The 22922-nt window shown below is 37.4% G+C and overlaps 1 protein-coding gene across 1 annotated transcript in view; it reads right to left on the reverse strand.

Moving 5' to 3' along the window:
- The window catches only part of LOC134798319 (ubiquitin-conjugating enzyme E2 R2), a 35745-nt gene extending 15123 nt beyond the window's left edge, over positions 1-20622 (reverse strand). Inside the window, exons 1-2 of the mRNA XM_063770725.1 lie at positions 20057-20622; positions 15019-15105 (exon numbers count right to left, since the gene is read on the reverse strand). Coding sequence (XP_063626795.1) covers positions 15019-15105; positions 20057-20236 — 267 coding nt within the window. The 5' untranslated portion in view covers positions 20237-20622. The remainder of the gene's footprint in view (positions 1-15018; positions 15106-20056) is intronic.
- Between the last annotated feature and the right edge of the window lie 2300 nt (positions 20623-22922).

Consider the following 22922-nt stretch of genomic DNA (forward strand, 5'->3'; position numbering starts at 1 on the left):
GCGGTTAACCTCCGGTGACGCCCTTGGCCAGCTAGGAAAAATATTATCGTTATCATTTTGCACTCTTAATTGGACCAGCATATCCAGCAATTAGTCTAAATGCGGCTTAGTGTCATGAGACTCATGAGTGTAAGAATGCTTAGAATGTTAGTCGTCATAAATGGCATCTCATCATAAATAGTCCGAGCTAAAAAGTTGTATCAAGTCTAGATGCTGCGTGTGACCATTGTGTGAATCTTTTTGATAGATACTAACCCCAAGATGCTAATATGAAAGTCATCATTTTAGATTGAGTTAATTTGAGGGACATTAATATAACTGTACCCAAACTATCTACTAACAGCAACACACAAAACTTATCAATGGTAAAGTTTTGCGCATTGACATGAGGTCATTTGACTCATTTCGTACTTGGTATGTATGATAATAATCAACGTCTTTTTTTAGGCGTATAACGTACGTAGTGGGAAACAGATATTGTCGCTGGTCTTGTTTGTGTCCGGCCGGGAGCGTTCGGTCCCTCAATACAGTTATGCCATAACTGGATTAACTGTTATGGATATAGTTTAGCTAAAGGAAGCTGACTATGTGTCCTCTGTCCTCCTTCTACTCCCGTGTCCTTTGGGACGACTTATTTCTTACATACGATTTGAATACTAGGAGTTTTAAGAACTAGCATATTTGCTTTTGCTGTTTATTGGCGTGAATAAGATCCGTAAAACTCTTGCACTGATTACCAGATACCATTGTGCGAACGTTCTTTAATAGACCTACCCTTCGAGCAACACGGAAGGGAGGCGGCATTCGCACTATTTCCCCTCTGCCGAGGTACAAGATTAGCGCGTCAATCTAATCTAGCGCGGGTAATAAAACTAGTTGCACTTGGATTTTTCACTAGACCGAGTCCAGACGCGCGCGTGAACACTGCTGCACAAAAATGCCTGTTTGCTCGGTTTTTTGTTATAAAAAAAGGTCGGGGACATCAAATTTACAAAAAGAAAGTGTTACATTTCACATGTAATATTTTTTTTACATATCATACGTTTTAATTACATTCAAACACTATTATTATATTTTAGTCTCATGTAATTGTTGGATTTATCGATTTTGCTCGCTCAGTACAAATTGCGGATCGGTCGAGCGACAAATCCGACTTCTCATCTCTCAGAATACAATAACATACTTCAACGAAAATGTGTTAGTGTGCGTGTTGTGACACTTGTCACTCGTCCGTACACAAAAAGAGATCGAGGTTTGCAAGATTTGTCTTTGATGTGTGTCATTTTCTATGTATTTGTGTCGTCATTACAGATTGGATTTTGTATGTAAGTGTGTGAGAAGTGCGACTGTGTGCACCTTTCCCCCCGCGAAAAATGGCAGAAAGATTTGTACGGTGAGGTATCGCTTGGGCCCCTCCCTTCCGATGTGTCGGAAGCCGGTGTTGCTCGAAGGACCTACCTATTCGCCGTAGCGCTTAGAGCATTTAGTAATTGGAGACGCCTTCGCTGTCATTTTCTGTACAATATAGTCTGCCGATTTTGGCGGGGGGGACATCAAATGTATTGCTATTTCTACATGATTTGTACGTAACGTACAAATAGCCATGTCAGTCCATACAAAAGTTTGCACAATTGTGCGAGGTTTTCGGCAGACGGGTAAGCTCTTAAAGGCGACTCCGGTTATTAAATGCTCTAAGCCGTAGCGTTACCTTCTAGCCATTGTTATTCACCGGCTTCTACCGCCCAGACGTTTGGTTAGTCTAAAACAAAAGGCACAAAGACTGTGGCTCCACTCTAGTGCACGCGGCCTACTCCGAATATTCGCATGACCCAGATGCCTTGATAGTCTTGATACGCGGATCGCGATAGCGTTAAGCAAATACTTATATGTCATTTGTTTACTTTTCTGTACTTGGTACCTAAATACTCAAGTGCAAAATTGAGTATGTTTTTGTAAATTCTATTCAAATTGTATAAATATGCTCTTGACTTGTCTATTTCTGTTTATACAATTGAATCTATTGATAGGTTCGCGAAGGTGACCTCCATTTTATTTTTAACTATGGACAGGAATACAAAACAAAATGTGTGGGACATTTTTGTTTGATATCGTTATGAATAGTTATGATAGCAGATTTCACTAGTTTATGGTAGTTTTAAAGGCTTGGCACAGACGTTTTCTCCCACAAAATTTCCAATACCTCCCAAGAAAACAGGAAAGTTAGGTTTAACCGATAGGTATTAACAATGACTCATCGCAAATTCCCCATGACTAATCAGAGTGGTTAACTCATGTCAGTGATTTGATTGCTATTAAAAAAAATAACCGAAAATTGCCCATTAGACTTATCATTCCTTATTTGTTCTTGTCGTTACTGAGCTACTTACAATAAGCTTTTCTAGCGTGAAATTTAGGTTATACCCTAGACTAGAGTGCCCAAATGTCTCATGTCATGTTGTACGGAATGTTTCAGTTTTTTCGAATTTAGTCATGTGAAACTTGGGAAATCCAAATTGGAAAACAATAAATTTTTTACGTGACCCGAATTTTCGCTCAGGATTCCAAAGTTTATACCATGGTCCTGGTAAATAGAGAATTTGGCTGGTAACCCTATCTTATCGTCCCATGGGTGCTCCATTTTTAGGGTAACAAATGGCTAATATCTTTCTGTCGGGCAAGGAGCGAAAAACGTGCAGTGCAAGAAAATGTAAGATAGAAGAAACTATCTGTTGTGTATTTTTTATGTTGATGGCAACAAGCGTACGGCGGTCGTGTACGAAACGTACGAAGATTAATTAATACGAAGATGTGAAGATATAAAATATATTTGGTGTCATAGCTAAAAAAAAATCGGCCAAGTGCGAGTCGGACTCGCGGACGAAGGGTTCCGTACCATTACGCAAAAAACGGCAAAAAAAATCACGTTTGTTATATGGGAGCCCCACTTAAATATAAATTATATTCTGTTTTTAATATTTGTTGTTATAGCGGCAACAGAAATACATCATGAAAATTTTAACTGCCTAGTTATCATGGTTCATGAGATACAGCCTGGTGACAGACAGACGGACAGCGAAGTCTTAGTACCTAATAGGGTCCCGTTTTTACCCTTTGGGTACGGAACCCTACAAACTAGGTTATGTGTAGGTATTGTTGAAAGCATCTGCATGCGATGACACATTCCGATGTGACTCTCAAGCTTTTACCATTAACGGATTACTTCCCTATAAATTTATGGCCGTCTTTATGGCTACCGTGATCAATCATATACGGTCCTGGCAGTCACAAGAATTTCTGTATAGAGGCTTTCCAGCTTATTGTGGACGAATATTGTATTGACATTGACTCTACTATTGTCGGAATAAAGAATACGTTGTGACTTGTGACCTCGATCATCGCCATCTATTTATATAAAGTAGTCCATTTTCAAATAAACGTAAGTAAATGCTTATATACGTTTCACACCATGCACTACATGACTTGTTACTAGGCCAATTTTAAAACTATAAGTAGTAGATTAATATGTAGGAATAGGAAAGAAGAACGTCTGCCTTAAAGTTACTTGACAGTTCAAGTTTGTACAACTAAAAAGCCAGTTCCCAATGTCTGATTAGGCTGAATAGCACATCACTTAGGTGACAATGCAATGTTAAAATACCATCATAACGATGTGATAACATTGAAGGCAGAATGGGACGAATGGGCCATATGAATAGTGGATCGGATGAACTAGTCAAATTAGAAATGTCAAAACGATCATCAGTCAGTAAGTACGAACTTCTGTGAATAGCCAGCGTATACAAATTTGAAGAGGTAAGTATATCAATACCCGAACAATTTTAGCCAGTAGAACATACGTAATACTCGTTCAATAGAAGAGTGAAAGTAGCCTAACGGTCTCGACGACTGATTCTCGAGTTCGCCTTGGCAGCGTTCCTGCGAATAAATAATTAGGGTATGGGCTATTTAGCTTCTGCGTGCGGTCTATTGTCAATGCCATTATTATTTGCAAACATTAGGCAAATCGGGACGAGACAATGTGTTTTTCTCAGTCTAGAAATTATATTGCTCGTAATTAGCCCGGTCCACACGGAGTGAGCGAGGAAATTGCCTCGCGCGAGTCGCGCGTATGCTTGCTCTGTGTGAACCCGGCTATTTATTTCCCAAAAAATATGTTGCATCTCGTTTTTTATAACGTTCGTTAGGGTGAGGAGATAGCAGACCTCTTAAAGCATTATAATGTCGTACAATAAATTTCGTGGTTTTTTATCAAGTCAAAATACCAGTACTTGCACTTCTTACCCCAATAATAACTTCAAACGAAGGTGACGCAGCAACGCAACACAAATAACACAATATAACACACCACGATGTGCATAAGTTGAGTAGATGAAGATTGGTACAAATAATATTTCAGAGAATCCTAAATTTATGACATTTACGACGAAAAATAGCATATAAACAGGGAAACAAGGAAACTGCGTTAAATTTATTAGCCTTAACGAGGCATTGGCCAAATAAAATTTGGCACAGATCATGACTATATTCAACAGAACGTACACGCTGTTCTGCCTTAAAGGCGACCTTGGGCCAGCAAGGTTGCTTCAAAGCTTAGCAGAAAATGCTAGAAGTTTTTCGTTTCGCAATTCTCGTAGTCGTGAATACAGTCATGATGATAGTCAGAACGTGCCTACGGCGAACCGGTGCGTCGCCCTCGGCTAAAAATATGCCACCGGTTCACTGAGCGCTTCCTCACAAAGAAAATGCGCGTGCTGTGACCTCTAAATCGGTAACTTCAGAAATGTCTGTGACGACGCCAGAAATATCGGGAAAAGTGGAAATGTTCTGAGAAATACAGTCAAGTATAATATCTTAGACTAGTAATAGTTGGCTGTTGTGCTGCGTAAATGAGATACAATACAATAACAACATTGCGACAAATACGGCGAAATTAAACAATCATGATCAGGGGCGTATTTACCCTAGGGCCATCCGGGCCATGGCCCGGGGCGCCAACCTCCAGGGGCGGCATATGCCAACCCCCAGGGGCGGCATGCCGGATTGCATTTTGTTTTTCTTCCTTGACTTCTGGGGTGGCAAAACGTATTGGCCCGGGGCGCCAAATTTCAAAATACGCCCCTGATCATGATCGAAAAATAACATAGATACGCTTAACAAATAAGTAGTGTTAGTTATTTTTGCGCGATTCGTCGTAGTGCAAGATTATTGCAGAAAAACATGGGATTTGGACAGGTCGAATATATAATATATAGTATCAATGTACCGTACCTGAGACCGGAAAATTTGATCTTGCTTAAAATTATCTTCGACAAATTCCAACCGCAGCCGTTTTTACGAGCTTAGGAACGCATTAGCATGCATCCGACCGTGGTTTACTTGATAAAAGACGGTTCAGGTATGGATTTCGAATATGAACCTTACTCCATTGTAATAAGGCGGGAAAAGCATATTGTTGTACCTCGGGGAGCCGTGAAGCCACGCATAAAAACTTCGAGAAGCCAAGTGCGTTTCGGTTTCTTCGTTTTGTCGGTTTGTATTTATGCTTTTTGATTGTGGAGTCACGAACTTTGGCGCTAGAGACGCGCCTTTTAAATCATCTAACAAAGATTGGAAAAGATAATGGTTGGGGATTACTTGTACTAGTTCTATAATAAACCGGTACAGTGATATACACTTTTGCCACCAAATAATTTAAAATGCTGGGGTCCGTCTTCGTCTTTCCTCTAAATTGAAACATACTAATCCAAGAGGATAACTTCCGGTCGATCGCAAAAACCACAACTAAAAATTGTCAGTTTTAAAACAACATGCAGTAAAGTTACAGTCGGTTTGTTTCAATTGGACCTTAGCGTGCGCAGAACATAAACATTCCCATTTCATGAATCTATCTACAATGTAAAGAGGAAATAGTTCAGGAAAATGACGTGGAAACGCCTTATTGCGTCGCCAACTTTTCGCAAGGAGTGCTATTGAAAGCAACTACAGCTGGATTCAGATTTATCTAGAGTAAATTGACGTTTGTAGGTATTTAATGACGTATCGTGGACGTATCTGTAGATATTGGTTATCTATTTCGTCAGCATTCTGGTGGCAGAGTATTTGATTTAAAGTATTGGCACAACAATAGTGCCCACGACTTATAATTTTCCATTATAAAAACTATCTTACATATGTCTTCATATTTAATTACACAAACGGGTCTACTGCGATATAATTTCATTGTTTTTACCTTTAATTCCGACGTTTCAGCTGAGTTGCACCAGCTGTGGTCACGGAAAGACTGACACATACATATGTCTTTCCCCCCGTGGCTGATACTATCCTCAGATCAATACCAATCTTCAACTAAATTATTTAGCGAATCAAGTGTGAAGTGAAGAGGTAACAGACAGACGGACAGACAAGAATTACTTTCACATTACATTACATTAGTAGGTATAATAGGGAATCCTCTATCATCAATACCTAAGTAGATACAATGCAAGAATCGTCCTTACGTATAGCAAAGTGGTTATTTTTTGACGGAGATCGTCACAAACAATGAGAAGTTGTTTACAAAGTTCTATAGACGTAGCCGTTTACGCCATTCTCAATCAAGCTCCAATACAATTGCGCCGTATCGCGACATAAGCGCCAACTACCCTAAGGCCTTCTTACAATAAATTATTGTTTGGGTATTATGACCGACGAGTGCAAGGCTCGGCGGCATGGCCGCGGGTTTAAGGCCCTGTGACGCACCTTCCGCGGAAGTGTAAAGCATTCATTAGGACGCTCGACGCATTATCGTTTCCAATAATGGGTGTGTCGTTTACATATTTATATACATTTTGCTGGTTTTTGTTGTCGTATTTGATATGCCAAAATACCTATTTTTGTAAACTTCCACAAAATTATCTGAACAGCTCCAATTTCAAGGGCTCTTCCAATGATATATATATACCTACAGCTAGGGCCGTCTTAAGCCATAGAGAAGCCCCAGGCCCCACACAATTTGGGCCTACAAAATGGGTATAAGTGAATAAGTTGCGACTTTATATTTCTCAATGCATTCTTCAACCAACAACACAGCTGGTCGCTTTAGAGACACCAGGAAGAAGTGTCAAGTAATAGCAATGAATGTCTTTGGGCTCACAGGTAGTACAGATACAGAACATCGACTTTTTGTTAGCGTTTGGAAATCAAGTGCCGATCACTAATTTATCTTTAAAAGCAATTGACGCTTGTTGCAATCAAGCTCGACAATAATAGACGCCAACGTTTCAATCTAGACTATCTAGAGCCGAGACAAAAAAAATCACGTGGTCAAGAGAGATTGAAATGTTGGCACGCTAGGTGGTCATAAGTGCGGGCCTTTGAACAGGGGAGACATTTCAACCACTTGCACAGCCGAAATTGCTATACATCTATTACAAGTGTGCTCTAAGATTGCGCATATCGGACACGGATCTTGAGGTCGCTTTAGATTGGTCCGTTCCGAGAGCTCACCTTGCAAATGGAAACACAATGCGATATATTTAAAGAGCTGTGTGAATGTAGCACAAGTTCAAAGCGGGAGAATAAGGTTAATTACCCCAAGGCCGAAGGAACGCCAAGAACGGACAATTTCGCGATTTCAATAAGGAAATGAAAACAGACGCGCTGACATTGGGCCAGATAGGCGATAGCTAGACTGGCGCAGTGACGTAAGGCATCAGCGTCTAATAAATCTAAAGCGGGGCATGTTTAGTATTGCAGATTGCAGTCTTGTGCAGTTCACTTTATGTAGACGTAAGAGTAATGCTTGAAATACTTGGCTCTGAACAAATACTCTCCTCCATACCTCCATGTACAGATCATCAAATACATATATGCTTGTATTTCGGTTTTTTTTATTGAGGTGTGCAATAAAGAGTATTTGTATTGTATTGTATAGGTAGTGGACAAATATAATTGCAACACACCTTTGTTAGTATGTATTAAGGATATGTTGCGTCTTGCGAGTTTAGCACGATCAAGCTTTATAGGTGGAGTTCTTTTCCTTCGTTGCCTAGACTATCTAGAATATCCTAAAGCAAGTAGGTACCTAATCGACGAGCATGTCTTGCAAGTCTGTATAATACCTACTAGCTGGTTATAACTGCAGCTAACTGTTGTTAGATTTGTCATACACCGTTAGCAGCTAGGTTTTGAGCTTACTTATAGAAAAACAACCGCGATATTATAAGGTCGGTAGTCTTCAATAGTTTTAAAACTGTGAACTAAATGACTGTTTATCATTCATCATATGACTTCAATATAAGATTATAAGAGAGTTCACGCTCAGGAAATCGTGAATCTGCCCTCCAATATCGAATGATGTATTTCTGTTGCCGCTATAACAACAAATATTAAAAAATACGGAACCATCGGTGGGCGAGTCCGACTCGCACATGTCCGGTTTTTTTATTAGACGTTGCCCATTGACGCGATATTGTTTCCACATTTCAAACGCAAGGCTATCTTATCGACGCCGTTATTATGATTTTAGCTCACTGAAACGTCACGTGTCTTCTTAGTTTATTCGAATTATGTTGAATGACTTGAATGATACAAAGACGTCAGGCGTCGCTAGTGCTGTAGTGCGGTCGTTCAACCTTCATTACAAATGGTGGCGTCACTGGAACAGTCACATATGGCTATGAACCTTACAAACGTTTTTCCATTGCTTGGTCGCAGGTAAGTCAGACACATGGCCATCCAGTTTGACTTAGAGATCCGTTACAGTTAAATCTTACCAAAAAATATAAATCCAAACCTTTATTTAGTTATGGTAAATTTACATATTTTAATCAATTAAATTTACATTATTTTATCAGTACGGACATGATGGTTGTTCTTGTCTACGTGACAGCGTAATAAAACGAGGTCCGTCACTTTCTATCCTGCGGTGTTAAAAAGTTACAGTTATTTTATCACGTGGATAAAACCATCCATAATACGCCTGCAGAAGTAGGTATTGATCATCATCATATCAGCCGTTTAAAGCCCTCTGCTGAGCATAGGCCTCTTCGAGTAAATACGCCACTTATCCCGGTCCTGAGCCAATCTCATCCTGGAGTGACCCGCAATCTATCGAATGTCGTCCCTGAATTATAGGGTTTCAAGTTTTCAACTTTGCATATTAGCATAATAAGATAGGAGATTTTTTCACAGTAAGTATGACTGTATACTGTATGACTTATCATCGTAAAGTCATTGTTTCACGTAAATCTATGTCGGTCTTTCTGGCTATTTGGAATATTTTAGGTTAAAGCAATACGCTTTTATGCTGGTTAAGCTGACCGTTCGACTCAATGAACTATTGCAATAACCGAGGGATGTTCGTTCTACCTGTGCGGCGTAGGCACTACATCCTGTTTCAATATGGAACTCTGTGGACCTGGCTCGCCGATGATTTATTTATGAATAAGTAGGATAAGCAGGTATCGCAAGACGCTTATAAAAATGGATGGCGCGCTGCCGGTGGAAGTTTTGATATAATTTATATACTTTTTATATTACGCAGATTGGTGGGAAACAAAATACTCTCTTCCTTCAGGCTTTATTATATTAACAAGCTATCAGTACTATATGTTCATTTAAAACTGCGTAATTTAGGTCAATAAGATGGAACCAATGTTTGCCGAAGAAAATGAAATCACGTTCTAACAGTGACTGTTCTAACGCAAATATTTATTTTTCTTTCATTCTCTTGGAGTTTCCTTTCATTTTGCAATATGAAACGAATAAATATTGGCGTAGTAATGATAGTACAAAAGAGATCGATTAAATTTTGTTGATTTCGGTAATAATTCCACAACAACTTCGTTAACTTTTCAATTGAAGGAAACGAAACGAAATAACAGATGTAAACGAAAATTATGGCTCTTGGAATTCTTACAGGAATAGAATAGCAACAAATTACTGGAGTGGAGAAATTTAAATACCTAGTTAGACAGTATAATTATTTTGAATTACCTTATAAATGCTTAGTTGAATTTTGTCATCATTGATTTAAAAGGGGTAACTTTAGATAAATCTATACCAATGGAGACAGAATTGATAACACTGGATTTAGAAGCTTAAGGGCCACCCCGTCGAGCAGCAGCCATAGAGTTGACTTAGCCGCCGACGCTCGGGAGACGCTAGTGTGGGGTGGCTCTACCATTTTGCAAACAAATTCCTACCTATCTAACATGGTTTTAAGACTTTTAAGACATTCGGCGTCACTTTGATTGTAGGAGAAGGATATTCTGAAAACATATTTCAAGCTATTTTTTTTCTTTTTAGTGATATTTAAACCGCGGGTCGCCCGACGGACAAAGATTCCTTTGACAACGGATTTTTAAATACGATTAGAATTAAGAACTCCCGTCTATCTCTCAGTATTTTCTCTATGTTTTGTATTGAGTGGTGTTTAGGCGGGAGTGCGTCACGCGGTGAATCAGTCGCATGAATGATGACCTCTCGAGCTCTAGAAACTAACGGTACCGCCGAGCACTGACGGTTACGAAAAGTAGAGCCTGGTGCCGAATCTGGCCTGGCCTCACTCAGATAACGGAAATATTTCTAATTTGCTTGTTAGAGAAATCTTATATACATGCAATGTCAATGTAATCATTCATAATAATAGAACAGGATTTATCTTGGTGTCATTTACTCATTTATGCCCTTGTATTGAACCTGCACATATGAACTTTACAAAGACAAAAGAAATGACTTATATATACCCACTAAATAATTATATACAAAATGTAAATGCAATTGCAAGGTTAGTAAATTAACATTTTTGTGGCATCAAAACAATTATTCTACGATTGCTTTAAATTCCATTTTAGGGCATCAGATTACAATACAGACATGATTGCATTTTAATTACAAATTGCCAGAATCAACACATTTAGTTTGGTCTGGTTAAGTTAGTACGGCCTTGAACCAAAATTGTTAAATTATGTATTCGTGTTCTGTAGACGGAAATGGGCACATTGGATGAGCCAAATTTAACTCGGCAGTAACACGGTTAAATTAATGTAACTGTTTATTTTAGGTTTTATACAAAATATTATCTTCTTATTTTAAAAATGTACGATATATAAGTTAATCTAACATAATATAAGATAGGGTTCGTAAAGTACTGGATAACTGTCCAATCTAAAAACCCTTTCTATGGTTATCCTTTCCAACGTCTGGTATCATGATAGTTATTTGATATGATATAATTTACTACTTTTTTTTTCCATTAATTATTCCACCAAATCCAACGGAACTCGGAACCCTACACACACGTGGCCATGCACATTTATTTACCTATTTGGTTTTTTTCCTACGGACACAGAATAAATAATAGTCCTAGGTACAGAAGACTCACTCTCTAACAAAACGCGTCTGTTACGATCAGCACAGATATGGTCGCTAGGTGGCGACAGCGCCACGCGCGGCTTATGGCTTTCCCCGAAATTGGTGTGGAACGGATGTACTTTTAGCTACCTGTAGCAAAGCGACGAAATCGCGGAGTGAGCCACGCCTGCTACGGATCTCGATCGCTTGCGTTTATATTTAATATTTTTCTAGACTTATCCGCGATTGCTCATCTATAGGCAAAATGTGAACGTGTCTATTACTTAATTTAATTCAAAGTTTTAAAACAGCTTCTCGTACTCAATCCCAGTCGTCAATCGTAGTTCTCAATCTCAGGAAACCGTGTCAGTAGTTTAAATAAGTTTCTTTGACTCCATTCAGAATAGGCACGTATGTCTAATGAGTATTGTAACTTGTCCATTATAATTATAAACAATGCGTGAATCATGGCGATTGGTAATCGATCGTTTACAAATAAACATACTTTACATATGTACCTACGTAACTACTGAAGATTACTAGGTCAGGCTGAACAACACACGTAGGTATGTAGGTATACGTACGAATGTGCATACAGGGTAAAAAGATGCTATAAGTACTTTGTGAGCTGATCATATTGGAAGGTCATACTGCTAGGCTTTAGAAGAAACACCTAAGTGCCAAGATACAGAAAATTCGCTTTTGAATATGACAATAGTAGTCAATTTCAATGCTCTTTTTATATTTGATAGAAATAAGGGAAAAGATCGGGAAACCAAGAGAAAATCTGCTGTGTCCCCATAAAAGTCGTTCAGAGCACTTTCACATTTTTAAATTGAACAACGGGACTTAATCGAGTATTTAAGTTTTAAGATTTACCTCCGACGTTTCGAGGACAGCGTTGTCCCCGTGGTCTCGGAGAAGACTGGCTCAATACCACTGACTGATATATCGGAGAAACAAAGCTCACCATAGCAGAACGAGTTAACCGTGTGTGAACGAGTTTGCCGTGGCTGAGCATTTGCTGGAGTCAGGACCAAACCACTGGATTGAGCTGCATAACCCTAAAATCCTTTCCACGGATCGCCATTTCTACAGTAGAAAAGTGCGGGAAGCCATTGAAATAAAAAAACATTGCAATTTCAATCGGGACGAGGGTTTTAAGATCTCATCCACATGGAATCCAGTCATTAGTAAATGTAAGCGGAAACGAATATCGACAGTCGATAAATCGAATATCGTTAGTGTTGTGTGTCGACAGAGTAACATTCCTAGTGCGCAAAACGTTCAAACTGATAAACAAGACCAAGTGCGGGTAGTTCGAAAAACTCGCGCGGCTAGAAGATGTTGATGTCAACTTGAGCCAGTCTTCTCCGAGACCACGGGGACAACGCCGTCCTCGAAACGTCGGAGGTAAATCTTAAAACTTAAATACGCGATTATGTGCCGTTGTTCAATTTCAAAATGTTTAATAATCGTGAAAGTTTAAATCAGAGTAGAGCACTTTCAGTTCGCAAAATTAGTGTTGTCAGTTAAGTCTGCCTGTCTTCGTTCTGTGTGCTTTAAGACTTTGATCTCGAGGAAACAAACGCCATAAGATTTACAGGCAGAGAGGAAAGATTGACAAGGTCGACAGGTCAAATACAAGGTGAATTCTAGGGATGTACCGACTAGTCGGGAAAGCCGACTATCCGGCCACATTTGTAGTCGGCGATTAGTCGGCAAAAATGGCCGATTAGTCGGCACTTTACTACAGTTCGTTTTTTTAGCATTAGAAAGAACTTGAAAGAAGGTAAGCGATCTTGACATGTCTTTTAATTGAAAAACGCTTCTTAAAAATCAGTAACTATTACTTATGAAAGCAGAAGAATATAAATGATCGTATTAGATTCATAATTGTTACATATTTGCCATAACTTATTTTTAAAATGTGTTTTTCAATTAAAAGACACATCAAGATTGTTTACCTTATTTCTAATGCTAACAAAACGAACTATAGTTAGAGAAAACAGAGAAAAAAGAAATTAACAGTCAATATTTGCCATATGTTTTATGTCTATTTTACCAAAATACCTATTCAGGGTGCAGACGAAAACTTTTGTTCATATAATTGACCGTTTGATAGTTATCGTAACATGTTGGTGGGCTGGTGTTGTCCTCTACAGGTCGATCTCAACTGATTCTCGTGTAATTTCATGACCAAGTTCTATAGTTAAATTATTTTATTATTATTCAGTTTTTTTTTAATGGTGGAGCCATGGGGAACTGTTAATGTTATTGCAAAATTTAGAGACTTATAAACAGGGCACGTTGCTCGTAAAGACGCTGACCACAGGGGATAAGTTCTTAACTGGCGACTACGTACGGGAAATAGAGCCTTGGAAATACCTCCTACAAGCTGTACTGACGGTCTACTCAGGATCGTAAAATAAAAGGCCAAATCAATAGTCGGTACATCACTAGTGAATTCCCACTGCGGCGTATGCAGGGCTTTCCGCCACCATCGAAAAATTGAAAATAATTACCTACCTTTCTATCGCTTGAATGTGCAAGAATGATGAATGTATGTGAAGATGTATCTGTGTGTAAATATTTCGATGTTGGCGATAGGTAGGCAAGTGCACAAACGCCAACCTTTTCGGCCTTCGAAAATTTGCAAGTACTGCTACGGAAGTAGAGACCTTAATTTTTAATACAAACCGAATTAAAATAAACGCAGCTAGCGTGAGTGGAGTGCTGCTAGTGCTATCTTTTAGACTTAAGCAAGCAGCGAGCAAACTTTTAATTACCACTTTTAATAGTTAAGTAAGTTGCAAACTTGCCTACCTTAAAAAAAATTAAGTGATTGAGCAAGAAAGGATAGAATACCTGAATGAAACTTGAGCCAACAATTGCCATTGTTCATTACGGTATCCAGCAAATAATGGATTCTCAAAGCCCATTGTAGTAGGCAGTTATATTTAAATCAAATATTTTGTTTCTGAGGTCATCATTAGAACCAGGTAAAAATCTCAGTCAAGCTAGGTTGGCCAACTATTTTCCGGTTCAGGTATTTAACTTATTTAAAACACTTACTTAAAATCTATTTTTAATATTGTGAAAATTAGGAGCGAAAAACAGATTTCATACAAATTATCAAATGCTCCTAACTTTTATAATAATTAAAAAATCGAAAAAAATCAAACGTAGGGGCATGGCTGTGTTTGATATACAACAGATTGTATCAAAATATTTGCAATGCTGTTAACGCATTCACTGCCAGGGGGCGTGGCCTAGGAACAAACTTGTATGACGGTGGACGCACATGTGCGTCGGGGGCAGGGCATCAGTAAATGTGTTAATATCCAGAGAGGAAAATGAGGACTACGTTTGTATGAAAAGGCGATTTCGCGCAGGTCCTCCACTTTCGTCTTAAAGCGTCTTCCCCACAGTGATCTTAGGTATTTCACAATTATCAGTTACTAAGTTTCTGTAATAATTTCTACCCAAACACCCAATTTACATGAAACGTGCATGAAACCGACAACTAGGTGCCAATAAATGCATTTGTGCAAAACTATAACATATAGTTAGACTCATATTCGCGATAGACCCGTCTATAAATGTGAGTTAATATGTGTTCAAAGCGCAAAAGTTTTAAATATAAAATATAGTTAGACTCACCTCATATACGTTTGGATGCCATACTTTCGTTAAAAACCTAATTGAAGGTGGTGAATATGGATAGTCTGTAGGGAATTTCATATGTGCCTGAAACAAAAGAGAACCATGTTATCAAGTTATCATTAGACTGTAAAGCGTGTAGAACAATGATTGTGTCGATGGAAATATTCGCTACAATTGGGTTATTTGCCTAGAGTCTGGGCGAGTCGTGTCACAAGGTATTTTTTAAAATTCTTTATATGGCGACTTTTTTTCCTATCAAATAAGCTGTCATTTAATTTCATAGTAATTTTATTGCCAGGTGCGGTTTTTATTGAAATTCCCGCGTTTTTTTTTGTACCACGACTCGCTGGCCAGTAGGGCTACCGCCAATACCGAAAATCGTCAATTGCGGGCATTTTTCTCTGTCACTCTAATTACGCCTTCATTGGAGTAAAAGAGTAAGATCCCCGCAATTTGCGAATTTCGGTTTTCGCGGTAGCCCCTCAGACTCTACCTAGTCAAATCAGTTTCTTTTTTCGAACTGTCACTATGGAATGTATATGAAACACTAGCATATATTTTGACGTCACAATCAAATTACCTACTCTTTATAGTTTTATACGGATTCTAAAATAGAAATTGTATTTAAATATAACTGCTGTCTACGTTTCTCTATTAATCTTTGTTGCTTTATTTCTTTTTTTTGAGAGTTTTTATCGAGGAATATTTAATGATCTTTGGTTACGTGAAGATAAGCATTTATGGGCTTAAACAAACAAACAAACAAACAAACAAAAATATACTTATTCATGTAGGCCTAGCAACAAGCTCTTATGAATCGTAATTAATCTTAATCTAATTATCAGAGCAATTTATTGATGTTAATATTATTCCATAATAAAATTGGATTATTATACATATCAAATTTAACACTAAGAATTTCACAAAATGATCGTCAAACATTAAAAAGATTGTATAAAAAAATACTAGTCTAGAATAAAATCTAAATGTCAAAAAAAAAAAAGCATAAGTAACAAAAGAAGTAGATAGTATTACATCGGAATATCCATTTCCTCATCAATAATCAAATATACCTAATAAATAAATAATCATTTCGAATAACAATTAATCCCACGTTGTAATATCATTCATGTAGTCTTGTGTGGTATAATAAGCTTTAGAAATAAGTTTACGCTTTACATAATTCTTAAATTTATTAATAGATAATTCAGTAATATGGTTTGGAAGTTTATTATAAAATCTTACACAATTACCCATGAATGATTTTTTAATTTTATGGAGCCAAGTGAAGGGCACTGCGAGCTTATGTTTATTTCTAGTATGAATATTATGAATTATGAATTTCACAATTTTTCCTAAAATTTACAATATTTTTATGTACATACAGAATATTCTCATAAATGTATTGACAGTGCACTGTCATTATGTCAATTTCCTTAAATTTATCTCTAAGTGAGTCTCTATGGTTCATTTTGTATATTGCTCGAATAGCCCTCTTCTGCAGAACAAAAATGGTATTTATCTCTGAAGCACCGCCCCACAGTGAAATACCATATGCCATAATGCTATGGAAGTTTCTTGCACGATGTAAAATAATTTATTTTAAATACAGCCAATACCCTATTGGGTAGACCTAAGCATAAGTAGTAGGTACCTGTATGCTTCGGTAGCTCAGTTTTTTCTAGGCTTTTGAAGAGTTTTTTTCTATTTTAATTTCATACAAAATGTTTACACGTACGAAAGTGCAAGAGTATACAAAGTTACGAATCAATCTATCTATAACGGTCGTCAAAAACTGAAAACCTGTGTTACATCTGTGAAAAGTTAAGGTTGTTTATTATATTGTATGGTAATCCTTTGAACCTATCAGTCCACGAGTGGAATTTGAATTAGGTACCAATATTTATTTTACTCCAACAACAAATAAGTAATTTTTCGATCATAAAATGTTTTCAGCGGCACTGAAGCCAGACCTGCCGCCGGCGCCGTGCCCTTGCGAACGCTTAACCTCCGCTTTGTTATCTGGGTCATACAGAGATTTAGGTTCTATTTTGTCTACTCTGTTGACTCTGTTCCCGAAATTGTATAAGTTAAATAAATACTATTTTAGTACAGGACAAAACTTGGTCAAAGCGAATTTTGCCGATTGAAGTTACATAGGTACCATTTTAGTAGGGCTCCGTATCGTACGTGATTCTTTCAACATCCAAGTTTTGTTACACTTTTTGGTATTCCGCCCGTCTATCTAGATATATTAGAGCGTTTTCACATTGTCCGATCCGATATCGGATGTAGGATCCTACATCCCCGTATTCAGGCGCGCCGTCTTTAGCGGTCACGCACTACTATAAACATTATGCCTATATACACATAGGTACGCACACAGGGGCTCCGACATGGCTAAATTTATCGGAAGCGCCTTTCCGATATCGGATGTCGGAAGGCGCCTATGACAAAAACAGCTGCAAGAGAGTGGCAATGGCATTAAGTCCGCCTTATTGCGTTATTTACCGTTTTTAGTAATATTGATTTATTAAATGCATATATAAATACAGAGAAACACATATATATTACATTTTACTTTGTACAGACTTCCGATATCGGATCGGACAATGTGAAAACGATCTTAGGGTATTTGGTTGGGTGAGAATGTCTCTCAGGCTAGCATTAGGTAATACCGACCTGTTAGTAGCATATCTCTTTTAACACAGGTAATCAGCTGAGATAGGTAATGAGCAGAGCTGGGCACCGTTAATCAAAAAGTTAACTTCGTTAATCCGTTAAATAAAAAGTTAACTTCGTTAAACGTTAAAACGTTACTTTTCAAAAGTTTTAACGGAAGTTAAAGTTAATCGTTAACTCGAAATCGTAAATATACGCAATAATAAATAAAACTAGGAGAAATAATCATGAATTTTGATTTTTATTAAAGACTAATCTACTAATTAACGTGGTAATCATTACTAATTAATAATAGGATAGCCAATAAAAATATCATTCGCTAGCATCTGCCATAAGGTGCATGTGCCCCTTCATGAACATGATTAAAATTGTCGTCTGATAGCGACGCCCGTTTTGGAGAAAAAATATCTTTTCCCGCCGAAAACAGGCGTTCCACAGCAGCACTCGATGGTAATATACTAGTGTTATATTTGAGGCAGCGCGCGGCCTTGGTGTGAGTAGGTACTTAGGTATTAACGATTAACGAACTTAAGAAAAGTTAACGGAAGTTAACAAGTCCGTTACAGGTTTTTAAAGTTAACTTAAAGGTTAATCCGTTACTCGAAAACTTAACTTCGTTAATTAACGATTAACGGATTAACGAGTTAATGCCCAGCTATGGTAATGAGATACATACAGAATGTGATAGGCTGATAGGTACCTAGGTCAGGTCATGTATTTGTTTCTTCAAATTTAATAAATTAAACCCCAGTCTATTTATTTATAAGTAGTAAGACTTAAGGCTATAAGTCTAAACAAATTAATTATATTTTTACATGTAGGTAAATTCAATCTAAGTAGGTATTTAAAATGAAGTCTCCGAGTTCAGTGTGCCATTGTCATTGGCAAAGGCCTCCAACCCAACTCCTTTCAATATTTAGTAGCCTCTAGAAAATATAAAAAATATAAGATAAGATAACCATATAAATATATAAGTTTAAAAAATACAATAATAAAAGGAATGCGTCGAAAAATCCATAAAAATAACTTGGCATTTCTTTACGAGAGAAATTAAAATCAGAGCATAAGGCTGATCATTGGTACAAACAGTAACACTCCTAACCTGTACCTTACTACAAAATGCATAAAGTCCACCAATGTACAGTTAACAGTATGGGTGATGGTAACAACAACAAACAATTCCACATTCCACATTGATGTTGAAGACTGTAGTTTGGCTTAAAGGGGCCCACTGATTAACAGTCCGCCGGACGGTATCGGCCTGTCAGTTGTTCGGAACTGTCAAAATTTTGTTCTAACTAACAGGCTGATACCGTCCGGCGGAGTGTTAATCAGTGGGCCCCTTAACAAGTGGATTTTTAATTACTTATTTAATTTAATTAACAAGTGTCTGTTAGAAATTAGTATGTTTCCATGTTTCTCAACTCTTCGGTCTTAATTAATTTATAGTTGATAATAATATAAAAATAAATATTTAACAATATTTGATGAGTAATGTTCACTTTATAAATACCAGAGAATTCAATCCTGTAATTTGCATATTACTATTCCATTCGCCGATAATGTGTATAAGGAAATAGTAGGTTCATTGCATCAGTTCACCATCCATACAAATAATTGTGTATAATTTCAAGAATTCAAGAACTGCGTATAATTTCAATATATAGGTATATATTAAAATTATACACAATTCTTTGTGGCTACTAGTGCAGTATTTACAGTATGTGCAATAAGAGCGAGCATGGAACACTGAGATATATTTGAGTTACTGAGCGAAATGAGCAGAGTTGAATCTGCGCTGAGTTGAAGAGTGAGTGAGTTTAGTCAAATTCATTTAAATCACTCACTCATGAACGACACATGCCTAATGTGCATGGAATGTATATTAAATAGTAAATCATGAGTGTTGGGTATACATACGGGAAAAACTATACAAATAACAAAAAGGTTATCACTATCACAGTAACGTGTAGGTATCTTTTAATAACTTTATTTTGTTAAATCATCATGTGTGTAGTGTGTGGTGTTTATTTTAAAGTTAAATTGTTAGCAGTCACCAAAAAACGATAATATTTACAAGAGAAATGTGTAATCACTTCACATCAATCTTAATCAATACGATTAATAAGCTTTTCTTTGATGATAATCATAATGACTTTATTTTTGTAGGTAGGTTTGTAATCTGAAACATTTTTGGTTATGTATGTTTTGATATTTTTGATTCAGTAGCTAATGAGTAATGTAATGACCTAATGACTGTCCTTTCAAATATTTTGATTTACGTTTGAATTTGAAATAGGTAAGCAACGTGAATAGTTGAATAGGTTTGTAGTTTAGAATTACTGTAACTTACCTTAAAGTAGCCACCTTGATATAACGTGTCTGGGGGGCCGAATATCGCCACTTCCCACTCAAACAAATTGTCTTCTCCACAAAGTTTCACTCTGAATCCTTCCACGGGCTCCTCCTGCAGACTCTTGTACTCTAAGGCCAAAGCCCTAAGGGCAGAACTCGTCGGAACTGTGCTAGACATTGTCTTTTGCTAATTGAATTTTACACTAAAATCACTATCTACTAAAAGAAAAAGACTTTATCGACATAACACTGTGGAACTCTCCTCACGATCCACGTATTCACAAGGCATTTCAACTTGAGTCACAACGACCGATGTAATTTGGTAAACATATCGCCAGCATAGCTACGGATTATTTATGAACACACTTCGAAACGCCAAAACTGAAAACATAACGTAGTAATTATGCTGCAGCAATAAACGTTTGAAAAATGCACTATAGGTCCAAACTACGCGGCGTGCGATTCAACAATGAGATTAAGAAATTGTTCGCTGCTATTCTGCCCAAACAATCGCAATTCCAAGGAAATCGGCTGCGCGCTAGTACAGCAGCTGCTGCCTGAGTTGCCCGACCGAATATTGTGGAACAGCTGTTATTTCCGTGCTTGCTTGATTGCGCAGCGGCGTGACGCACACAGCTATTGACTTGAAGACACCTAGCGCCATCTAGTAATGTATTCAACCTTCATTAAGTATATAGGATACTAGTACATTGATAATTTCATAGATGGCACTAATATTAAAATTATCTTGGTTCCTCCGTTGGTATTGTGGTACTGACAGTTTTACCTAGATGGCGTTTATATCAACAAGTTTTCAAGTTTTTTCAGTTTGTACATAGATGGCGCCTCTTTTAATAGTCTAAGGGCCAGTTGCACCAACCACATTTGACAGACTGATCAACGTCAGCCGGCGCGCCCCGGCGCCTTACTATGAAACTTTCCATACATAAAAATTTTGCGAACTCTTTAACGATACGAACAGTTTGGTGCAACCGACCCTAAAACGTACAAGTGGTTCCTACAGATGGCGCTGGCAGTTTCCTAAGCGGTCTAGTACAGCACAGCACCGTTCCAAGTTTTAGACTGGTCATATTTTTCATAAAATCGATTTCGTCTGGCAAAGCATATTACTTTTTGGCAACCGGGTTTTTTAACCTAATTAAACCCCGCTGAATCCGAATTTGCCGGTTGCTCGATCGAAATCTTGACCGGAAGTGAGATATTTGACATTAAAGGTCCCTTTTTTAGTTTTTCGTAAATAACTCTTAAAGGGTGGCGCATAGCAAAAATGTTCTATAAAAACCTATTTTGCTATGGGACACCGTTTACGAGTTATTTACAAGAAACTAAAAAGGGACTTTAAAACTGATTATATTATTATTAACTTACCCGCTGCTTTGTCTTTTTAAATATTGATCCTAGCGAAAAGTGTTCTGCATGTTTCTTGTAGGAAATTTTATGTTTATTATTTATGTATAAGATTTTTAGCATAGTCAGTCATACTTTCAAAGTGTCATACTTTTCAAATTATTAACGAAGAAAATAAAAACAAGGAACCTTAGAATTTATTACAATTAACTTTCTCTCTTTATTATCTTTTTAAATATGGATCCCTGCGAAAAGTCTACTGAATCTTTTTTGTTCAGAGTTTTGTGTAGATTATTAACGTTGAGCAACATTTTTTGATATTGGCCACCGTTTATGAGTTATTTACGATAAACTAAAAAAAGGGACCTTAGAAGTGATTATAATTAAATTTCCCGCGTTAATATCTCTTTAAGCGGTGGTGGCCGAGTGAATCTGACGTCTGACTTTCAATCTGGAGGTCGCGGGTTCAAATCCTGGCTCGTACCAATTGGTTTTTCGAAACTTATGTACGGAATATCATTTTCACCACACCAGCTCGGAAAGGCTTACTTTGCACTTCAAAAACTGATAGCAAAGTTGCATTTTATTCACATGTGAGGCAAAGTAATCAAATGCAAATTTTGAGTTGTTTTCTTATGTTTGCTGGTAGAATTGACTTTTAAATGATGATTTTGGATGATAAATATTTAATAACCTTCATTTGGATTTGATTTGGTTTGATTTTGTTTGATATTTTACATTTAATATTTGCTTCGGATTGGTGTGGTGAAATATCATTTTATATTTACCACTAGCTTTTCGGTGAAGGAACACATCGTGAGGAAACCTGCATACATCCGCGAAGAAATTCAAAGATATATGTGAAGTCCCCAACCCGCATTGGGCCAGCGTGGGGACTATAGCCCAAACCCTCTCGCTTGAGAGGAGGCCTGTGCCCAGCAGTGGGACGTATATAGGCGAAATTATTTATTTATTTATTTATAATATCTCTTTGAATATTGATCCTAGCGAAAAATTGTACTGAATCTTTCTTGTAGGCAATTTTATGCAGATTACTTATGTAATAGAACATTTTTTGCTTTGCGCCAACGTTTAAGAGATATTTACGAAAAACTAAAAAAAGGGACCTTTAATGTCAAATATCTCACTTCCGGTCAAGATTTCGATCGAGCAACCGGCAAATTAGGATTCAGCGGGGTCTAATTAGGTTAAAAAACCCGGTTGCTTAAAAGTAATATGATTTGCCAGTCGCATCAAGAAGGAGAGCGATTTTGAATTTTTTTGTCCAGTCTATTTTTCAGTTCACGCGACATGCATAAATTTGTTGTCATCAGTTAAATTATTGTACGTAAGGTTGGTATTCCACCTGTCCAATATCTTGGTCCAATGGGAGATGCAAATACACAATGGACAAAGAAATTGGTGGTGGAATACCACCCTTATGTTCGTTTCTTGTCCAAGTATAATTTGATAGAAAATGTATTAATTTATTAAAC

This window comes from Cydia splendana, chromosome 16, assembly GCF_910591565.1.
Source record: "Cydia splendana chromosome 16, ilCydSple1.2, whole genome shotgun sequence".
Taxonomy (NCBI): Eukaryota; Metazoa; Arthropoda; class Insecta; order Lepidoptera; family Tortricidae; genus Cydia; species Cydia splendana.